Genomic DNA, 10,025 nt, shown 5'->3' on the forward strand with positions numbered 1-10,025 from the left:
GCCAGTAGGCCTGGGATTCAGCTCCATGTGCATTGAGTCATTCTGAGCGTAAAGGGCATCCTTTCTGTTGCTCCAGAAAGTGTACGTTTCCTGTAAGACTAGGGACTTACTGGTCTAGGACATTGTACAGGGCTCTAAGGTGCCTACATTTGGGCAATTAAATTTCTCCCTTAAATGACTAGGGCTGCAGATAAAGAAAGATGCATTTTCATTTATCTGTAGTCTAGAGTAGTAGTGATTTAAGGTGGAGTGTCTTCTGGATGGAGTGAAAAGAGGTTCTCATGTTATTAATGGTTCAGAGAAGATCATATTGTGAGTAATTTAAAATTATATGTCTCTATTTGTTATTGACTGTGTGGGACATGGCTGAATCTTCTAGCTGGCAGCTCTGTATACCAAGAAACTTGCAATTAGCTGGCTGCTGACAGATCCTGTGCAATGCTTTAGCAGACTTCAGGTTTTAAACAGAATGTTTCTATCAAAATGCAGTTTATTGTTTCTTTTCTGTATTTTCAAGTTGTCATTGTGATAGCTTGGACAGAGCATGTTAGAAGACCAGTATCCTGACTCTGTTCTGTAGCTGGGGGAAAAGCTAATACAGACCACAGAGGACCAGTGGAATATGCTTTGTGTGTTCACTTCTGAACTGGAGAACTGCTACATGACGAATCAGCCCCAGCTTTCATCTTGACCTTTTTGCAACCTTTGGGGTAGAAAACATTGCAGTAATTCATCCTGAAGGTGACACAAGCGTGGACTACAGTGGCAAGATCCTCATTCAAGAGGAGAAGGAAGTGGCTGAAGGTGAATCGTGTTTTTTCTGGGCATGAGCATTCTCTGTAAGAACAGTGATGAAGCCAACAATATGCCAACACGGTGGATTGTCCTGATAAGCAGAGGGAATACCTTTGAAAGTCATGTCTACCCCAAGCAAACACATAGGCTTTCTGCTGTTGTTCCATAATCTGTTTCTGTGTCCAGGCTGTGATGTTTCGGTGGTCTGACTGCAGCTATGCTGATGCTGAAAAATAGACAGATTTGTCTAGCATGAGTTTATCAACTCTGAAAATGTGATTACAGCTGCTGTTTCAAATGAAGTGTCTGTATCTTGTGCCACGTATAGACATTAGTTTGTGTAAGTTGTGCCGTGAATGTCACCATTATGTTCTGTAATCATACTTTACACTGTATTTATATTGGTTTTGCTCGAGCTGGCATAACTACACAGACACAGGGAGGCAGTCTGGCACTGTCCTGTTGAGATTTTACATTGACCATCTGCTTTCAGTTCTCTTTCCTTGATGTCAACTAATTTTGTAGCCCTTCACTCCTCTGCCATTCCTATAGGTATGCTGAATAAAAAATATCATAGGTGTCAGTCTCGGTAAAGAGCTCACTAGGGCTCCCTGGGACTTCGTGGGCAACAGGAGCGAAGGAATACGATACCAGCTGAGGAGTTGTAGATAATCGGAAACAACTCCTGGCTAATATTTGGAATTACTTTGATCGGCTGGCATCAGTGCTCATGCTTTGCTTCTGTTTGCAGTTAGACAGTAGGTCTTCCACCAGTGCAACAAATTGGGTCTTCATGCTCCAAAGGAAGGCCTGCAGTAGAAGCTCTCCAGCGCACTGACTAGCAGATACCGTTGTATCTGGCTCACTGCTGCTGTAGCCTTCCCCAAAGGAAGAGAGGCGGGTAATTGTTGCAAAGAGCTGATCTGTGTCAGCTCTTACGTGAAGGCTTGACTGCATTTCAGGTTTCAGGATGGTGAGGAAAATGCCGTCCCTGAGGGAGGTGTTGGTCAGAAATAGGCTGATGTGATCTCAGTAGACTTCTACAAGAAACTCTCATTTAGCTTACAACAGGGCGTGTTTCTCAGAACACATTTACAATAGGGACAGCTTCCATCACAGCAAAGAGTTTGGTTATGACCAAACATTTTGATTTGATTTTCCTGCAGCTGAGAAGACCTTTTCTTAAGCCGAATTCTGATTTAGTTTCTGTGGTAGGTTGGAAGAAGGCTGCTTACAGCAGAAGGGACTTCAGAGTCATCTAGACAGATTAATTTTGTTTCTGCACAATGAGAAGCTATCTACAGGAGCTCTCTTTACATGTCTTTGGCACTGTCGAAAGTGGTGAAGTTTCTGCAGGTCTCTCTTAGTAGCAAAGTTTCTGAGTTTTAATTCAGGTGAACGTGCAGTTTTGAAAAATTCTGGAAAGAAGAATGTAAGGCTGCATGGGTCAGTAACAAGGACACCAGACTTGAGAGTTGAGTCCTCTGTCTCCGTCCTCCTGACATAAGAGATTATCTTGTCCAGGCAAAGAGCTAGACAAGAACAGGCAAGTTCTGCCCTCCCTTCGGAGGAGGCTGTGTTCAGACTGGGCATGGAGGCATCAAGTGCCTTTCTACCTCTCGTGGACATCTCCCCCTAGACGGCTTAGCAGCTCCTGTCTGCGTGGCTTGGGCTGTAGAAGGGCCAGTGGCTATGAGGCAATAGGCTGGGGTGAAGTATTGACAAGATTGTTGGCGACTCGTACAGGAGTGCAGCTGTGGGGCAGTTTGCAGTGACCGTGGAGCTCCTGAGTTGCATTTGGCTGATGCTTCCTATAGTCACTCAAAAGAGATTGCTCTTGACTCAGGCATCTGAAGTGGTTCTAACAAACACATCCCACCCCTTCACCTCCCTCACTCTTACTAGCTTGACTGAATGAGTTGTTTGCAACCAGTCAGTTGAACAAATGGGGAAAGTCCCTGGAAATTTGCCTGCTTATCTCAAGGCCATTGTTTCCCTTATAGGTGTGGGTTGAACAATGTATATGTTGGGGAGGGAATTCTCCTCTGTTACCTCTCTCTATGTATTTCTTAATATTGCCTTGTTTCATTTTCTTACTGTGCTGTGAAATACTTCGTTTACCTTGGATTATAGCTTCAATTTATTTTTTTTATCGTCTCCCTTTCTCCATTCCATAAATTTCATATAAATTGCCATGAATAAACTTGTTTTTCTTGCCTGTCACTTACTGTTTGCTTTATCACTAGTTACCTCTTGATGATCTAATGTGATATTGCACAATTCTAGGCTGTTAACAGTATCAAATGGACCAAGAAATAGATGATCATTTTCTGCCGAGCTAAAATGACTTCAGAATTTTTGTCATTCTTTTCTCAGTTGTAACCAGATTGTTTTATGGCAGCATTTCCTTTTCATCACTGTTGCTCAATGTTCTTGTTCTTTTTGTAACCTCAGCAGGAACTTTTAAAGTAATCGCCCAGTAGATTTTGTACCTTAAGAGTAGGAAGGCCATTAGGAAATTGACAGTGAAATTCAGAAACACAGCAAAATACACAGTTCAAAGCACCTAAAATAATGTAGCCCAGTATTACAGACCACCTTAAGTTATGTGTACTTTTTTTTTTAACACAGGCAAAACGATTAACCAAACCTGTATTTTTTTCAATGATATTCAAGGCACATAGTTTGAGCAGATAGATTTTTAGTTTGTAAACAGACACAGTTCTCTGTAGTCTTACCAATTAGGCAAATGTCTTGCTTGGCCACCATTAGCATAAATAACAATGTGCTACTTAATCCTGTGCTTGTGCAGACATCTGCTGCATGCTTTTCCCTTTAGCAAGTTCACACCGTGTGTGTGTATACATATATGTGTATATACATGTTTATATATGTGTGTATCATATATATGTATCTTGACTGATGTAGAAGATAGAGCACCTGGAGTAAACTATTAGTCACTGTATGATGTACAGGTATGGGACTTGCTTTCAGGAGAAATAAAATGGCGTAACATCAGTATGCAAATACTAATTATAGTGTGCTGAGACAAACGGTCTGGTTTGGTCCTGTCAGAGCTGTTGCTCCTAGTGCTTTGAAGAATACCTTCTGCACTGATTAGATCCAGTTCACACTTTTTGAGGTTGTCCTTTACAGCTGTTTAGCAGCTAGAAGCTTTTATTTTTACTCTTTTGTTTTAAAACAAAAAAGCCCAAGAACAAGAAAGTAGCTTGAAAGTAATACTTGGATGGCATACCAGCACAAGCTAGCAGCTTCAGCTGCTGCTTTCAAAGCTGCAACTACTGAGTTGATCTTAATCCTTCAGGCTCAAGTAAGTTTCCTCATGGATTAAAGAGCTGGCTTGGTATCTACTTGGATACTTTAATGCTTTTCTGATGGCAAGTGTCACTTGTCTTTCCTTCTTAGCTGTTCCACTTGCATTGCTGGTCTCTGTAGACTTTCCTGGGTTGAGCTGTATCTATGTGACATTTTGATTTTACTGCAAGTTTGTTTAACTGTAGGTAGTTTACGTTTTTTTGTTTTTTTTTTTTAAAAGCTAGTGGATGCCTGCATCCTGTTACTGACACAGACATTTGTTATTTTACTATAAAGGTCCCAGGGGAATTGCTGGTGGGGGGGGAAGAGTTAGCACTGATAACCCTTAGCAGACTTGGTGTGAGCCTTGGTGCTGTCATTCTGAGCCTTGCACTTTAAGCTCGGTTGTTGGTATTTGCTGTGCAGCACCAAGTTCTCCAGAAGTTGGAAAGAAAGAAGCGATCACTCTAGCTGGTGCTTCACCTCCAGCCAGCTCCCATTTCCATGAGCTTCTTCCTTGGGCTGTCTCCAGTTGTGTGAAACAGGAGCTCAAAATTGACTCTGGTGTCATTTGCATCAAATTTTGTGTCTCACAAATTATTATGGCCTCTGTGATGAGACCTGTGTGGGAGCCTCATGAGCAAGGATTTGGATTTGTTCTGCTATAGCAGCATTCTTGGGTACTGCAGTCTTCTTTCTTGTGAGGAAGAGAAAGCTACACGTGCAGATTTTGTTCCTTCTATTACCAAGAAGGAACACATAGGAGGTGGGGAAAAGATTGCGGGCAGCAGAGACTGGCAGCTGGAGGGTGCTCTGGGAGTACTGATGTGCTCTGAGCCTGATACCAGCTGGGTTACTGGAGCTGCTTTTGCTGGAGCAATCTTTGGAGCTCAGCTAGAGACCTTTCCCAGAGGACTGAGCTGAAAGGGGCCTGGGAAATCTCTGCAAATATTCCTTCGCTTGTCTCTGCTGCTGCATTAAGAAAGGGGGGGATGCAGCACCCTGTGTGTTTGGGCTACCGCCAGCAGCAGCATCTGCATCCACATTGCCCCATAGCTTCAGCATCACGTGAGTCCTGCTTTGGTAAGCTTTTTGTTGTAGCTGGGATAGCCAGAGCATGGTTTTAAATTGAAGCTTTGAATATGCTGAGTTTGATCTGACTGGTCAGTGGCTAAACGCTGGCAAGTAGGATTTCACAGAGCTTTAAGAAATAGGTACTACATGGGTAGAAGGACTATAGAAAGGAGGACATTCCATAGTAGATGTATAGTAGGCAACCCTTACAGCATATCGGAGGACCAGTCTTCAGAAGGAAGAGCATGCGGTATTGTGCATGGACTTGAAAGTACAAATGCTGACAGTAAATCGCTTTCCATATGAAGTGATTTCAGCAGGGATAGACATAAGCTAGGAGAAGGCAGGAGTTGGTTATTTTTCTTTTCAGTCAGTGTCGAATATGTTCAAGAAAAGACAAGGGAGAGCTTAAGACTAGAAAGGGGGATGAGGGCAGGTAGGAGAAAGCAGGAAGGTTGGAGAGAACTTTGCAGGAGAAGCAGAAGGAAAGAGAACGATTGTCAGAGACTGCGTGGCACGGTGGGCTGGAGCTAGCTGTGGGAGGGTGTCAAAGCAGTTACCCTTCCCTTCCTCTTTCCCTCCCCTGGAAATCGTTTGCTTCACCAGGAGAATGTTGTAGTTTGGGGTTTTTTGTTTGTTTTGGTTATATTTGCGTGACTGGAGTGTATGCGTTTCAGCCGCGTCTCTAAGTCACCATTGTCCATTGTAGTCGTTGTGTACTTTAGCAATATGGCTGTTAATCCTCTAACATTGCCCTCTCAGCTGTACCTCTATAGAAAGCAATGTGGTACCCAAGTCTGTGAGCCTGCAACTGATGGAATCATTCCTAATTTAAACCGATGTTTTGGGAGCAAATTCTGTTGAGTTGCTTCACGAGAAGGAGTGTACAAGCCTGGCAGACAGAGAACTGTGTGTCCTGTGAGTCCAGGAAGGTCCTGGCCAGACTCACTGTCACAGTGCAGATACTTTTGCATGTAGGTAAATGTATATACAGATGTCAGGAGAATTGAGGCCTGATTTACAAATTATTTAGGCTCATGACTTATGAATTACTTAGGGTGCCTCGTGAAGTTGATGGCAGATATGTAGCGGGTCATGCTTGTGATGTTGGTTGATGCTTGAGAAGGAGATCTCGGATGCGATTCCCAGGTTTTCTGATGAACTGCTGAACGACTCAAAGGCAGGCTGTACAGTTTGGGAATGATAGTGTTGTTCACACAGAGTACCTTTACTTCGGGAACCGTGTTGCTGAATTCAGGGGTCAGGTCCAGTTCTTGTTTTATTAGGAGAGCGACTGCTACCTCTTCTGGAACCACTGAGTAAATGAAATGTTTATGATGCCAAGTGATTTTTCAATAGTAAATCTATGATTATTTTTCAAAACTCAACGTGGAAGTGTTCTGACCCTATAATCTTCTCTAATTTTAATAGGACTTTACAGACTCCGACCCAAGTTCCAGTGGTTGTTTCACCTGGAAATCAGCAGCTGCATGCTGTAACACTCCAAACAGTGCCTCTTACTACAGTGATAGCCAGCACAGATCCAGCCGCAGCAACAACGCCCCAAAAATTCATTTTACAAGCCATTCCTACTTCACAATCTATGACGGTTCTTAAAGAAAACGTCATGCTACAGTCTCAGAAGCCAGTCTCGCCTCCTTCCTCAATTGTGCTGAGCCCAGCACAAGTTCAGCAGGTGCTCACCAGCAGCGTGCAGACAATTTGCAATGGAACAGTCAACATGGCTTCGTCTCCATCCTTCAGTGCCACTACCCCCGTGGTAACGTTTTCGCCTAGCAGCTCACAGGTAGTAGCTCATCCATCGGGCACGGTGATCACTTCGGTTATTAAAGCACCAGAAACGAAACAGATTGGCGTACAAGGTGTGGTAAAAGAAGAAGACAGTGACAAATTAGATGATACTGAGCAGTCGGAGCAGAGATTCCAGCAGCAACCGTTTGTGATGGTAGTGTCCAGTTCGAATGGTTTCCCATCTAACGTGCAAGTGAAGCAAGAAAATGAGCCATTAGAACCCAATTCATATCAATAAATTAAAAAAAAAAAAAAAAAAGACCCTGTGGATGATTATTTTCATAAATGTGATGGGACCTTTTCAGTTATGTATATATGAGTTGATTCTGAAGCAAGATTTTGCAAAGCTACTTAATTTCTGCATTTAATTGTTAGAATTCATGCTTTAGAATGGATTTTGATTTTCTGTTAATTGCTAAATGTTATCATATAAATAAAGTTATCTATTACTCATGTTTCAAAGTACAGGCGTGAAGGAACATGCTTTTTATGCTATGAAGACTTTCTCCTGAGGTTGTTGGCCAAAGTTTCAAACTTCTTTCTTACTGTACATTTTCAGTCTGTTGACAATTTACATTGCAGTAACGTTATTATAACCTTTTCTGTTTAATCCGTACGTGTATCATTTAACTTTTGAAGCAACAGTTACTTTAGTGGGACATTTTCATTCCATGTGTATGAGTTTTTTATGATCAATTATCTGTTTCATACTGGTGAATTACACCAGTTTTAGACTTTGATAACCAGGTATTCTCTTGCATTTTTTTGCAGCACAAGCTCTTGTGTGTGCAAAATTGAATATACACTCCTATTGAGAGTACACGAAACATTTATTCCAGTAACGGACAATGCCCTGTTGGTATTTTATATAAAAACATCAGATATATTTAATTACAGAAGCTAACGGCATCACTACAGGTGCAAACGTCTCATGCCATTTTGCGACTATGAAGCTTAACAATCTTGCTTTCTACTTCAGATTAATTTGTAAGGGGGGAGGGAAACAAAATATATACAGTTTATGCAGGTATTTGGAGATTAATACTGCTAAGAGTTCTTTTTTTGATTGTAAATAATGTACATTCAATGTCACAGGGAAGTTTTTTCAGCTAATTTGTTTCCATACAAATTTTTGATAGATGCAAATAAGATCATTATGTTTAGAGGTCTAATGTTATATGTATTCATATTACAGAGTGAATTTGTATTTAAAGACAAATTTTTAAATGATGGAGCCCTCTGAACCTTGGGTCCTTGTCTTTTGTATTTTTAATTGGTTTATTATGAAAATAAATCAAGTGGAAAAACATTTTTCTGTATTTACTCTGAAATGTTTTTATATTATTACAATGTCCTGACGATCATCATAAATAACCAGAATACACCAAGAAACAGGATAATGTGATTAATCACCGCGGGTCAGCGGTGGGATGTGTGCAATCCATGAATCACTTCTGAACAGACTTGAACACAACCAACATGCTGTGGGTATCCTTTGAAATCGCAGTACTGTGTGTTTTTGTGGCTCAAATGAAAGTTGAGCTAAATCCAAGAACTGGACTTAAACTTGCCCTTTTCCATCACTTCCCAACATGTTACAGACAAACAATGCAAAACTTTGAATGTAATTCTGGGGTGCCATTCATTGCAAAGGTCTTTGCAGCTCGTATAACACAACTGTTGGCCCAAATTACTAGGGCTTCAAAACCTCACATATTGCAGTGTTTCAACAGAAAGTGGATTAAAAATAAGTACGATGCCTGTTAAGATCAGTGGAACATAAAATTAAAGGAAACACGACTTTCAATGATTGAATTCATGTAGGAGTTTTATTGATTGGTTCATGAGGTTAAATTTAAAGCATATAAGTACTAGAAAAACTAACAGGAGCAGAACTGTGGTAGAGGGAGTTTGGTCTAGTTGAATAGAAGTAACTCTACCAACCGTATCAAACGAGCAGTTCTCTGCCATGGCTGCCCCGTTTAACTCCACGTTTCTTCCCTCCGACTCCCACGCGGTCAGGCTTCCACCTGCAAATCCAACGCACCCCACCCCATTTTCGGGAAGGCTGGCCCTACCCAAACCGAAGGGACGGCTGCCAGCTCTCCGGAGGGGTGGATATCTGGCAGCGTTGCCCGCAGCTGGGGAGCGCTGGCAACGTGCTGGGAATGCTGGTAAGCCTTGTAGAAGCGTACCTGGTACAGTTCTCATCCTGCGGGCTGTTTCAGATTGATGAAAAGCACTGGAGAGGGAGGCTAGGGTTTTTTAATCAGACTATAAAGTGGGGACTTTCTCCCGTAGTACAGGTTATTTTGTAATACTTGGAAATCTAAGGGGTAACACTTGACATAAGTGTTTTTAAACGTGGGGAAGTTGTTTTCCCGATTTACTGGAAACGTGGAGGGAAAAAAAAAATCGCACCATAAGGTTACAACTTCGCCGACAAAAACTTGTCGCCACAGATGCAGCTATCACAAAGGGAAAACGATTTGTCAGCTTAGTTTATGTCAGGTGGAGAGGTGGGGAAAACCTCCAGCAGACAGTAACGCGTCTCCAGCGGCGGACGGTTGTGTAACCAACAGGAAAGGAAAATCACTCCCTTCCCCGCGTCCCTTCGGCTCCGGGGGTACCCCCGCCGGGTGTACCCGTACTTCTAGCTCTCCTTGCTACGACAAAGGGAGGGAGAAGCTGGAGTAAGTCATAAAACGAGGCCTCACATTCGCAGCGCGAAGGAACCGCCGTCCCCCTCAGCGCCGCCGGGGGGGAGGGAAGGGGGCGGGCGGGAAGCTGCTCGTGGGTGCCGCTCTACCACCGCTGGTCCTCCCGCTCTATGGTGGGGGCGGAGCCGCGCTTGCCCGGGCTGCCGTAGTGGCCCCGCCCACTCCCGGAGAAGCGCGGGAGGAGCTTCTCCCCGCCGCTATCCCGTCAGGCCTTGCGCGGGCTGCGGCCTTCGGGGTTTGTGGCGCGGGGGCCTCGAGCGGCTCCAGAAGTTTCCCGGGGGCGGCGGGCGGTATGGCGGCGGCGGCGGC

General features: G+C 43.3%; 2 protein-coding genes across 8 annotated transcripts in view; both read left to right on the forward strand.

The window, feature by feature from the left end:
- The window catches only part of ELF1 (E74-like factor 1 (ets domain transcription factor)), an 84,855-nt gene extending 76,550 nt beyond the window's left edge, over positions 1-8,305 (forward strand). For all 4 annotated transcript variants that reach the window (XM_010576564.1, XM_010576581.1, XM_010576572.1 and 1 more), the window contains exon 9: positions 6,616-8,305. In XM_010576564.1, coding sequence (XP_010574866.1) covers positions 6,616-7,234 — 619 coding nt within the window. In that variant the 3' untranslated portion in view covers positions 7,235-8,305. The remainder of the gene's footprint in view (positions 1-6,615) is intronic.
- A 1,610-nt stretch (positions 8,306-9,915) lies between these two features.
- The window catches only part of SUGT1 (SGT1, suppressor of G2 allele of SKP1 (S. cerevisiae)), a 26,790-nt gene continuing 26,680 nt past the window's right edge, over positions 9,916-10,025 (forward strand). For 3 of the 4 annotated variants that reach the window (XM_010576603.1, XM_010576612.1, XM_010576619.1), the window contains exon 1: positions 9,916-10,025. This exon is cut by the window's right edge and continues 151 nt beyond it. In XM_010576603.1, the coding sequence (XP_010574905.1) occupies positions 10,009-10,025 (17 nt within the window). In that variant the 5' untranslated portion in view covers positions 9,916-10,008. The other variant, XM_010576627.1, reaches the window with a different exon arrangement.

Source organism: Haliaeetus leucocephalus, unplaced genomic scaffold (assembly GCF_000737465.1).
Source record: "Haliaeetus leucocephalus isolate CR32 unplaced genomic scaffold, Haliaeetus_leucocephalus-4.0 Scaffold32, whole genome shotgun sequence".
In the NCBI taxonomy this organism is placed as follows: domain Eukaryota; kingdom Metazoa; phylum Chordata; class Aves; order Accipitriformes; family Accipitridae; genus Haliaeetus; species Haliaeetus leucocephalus.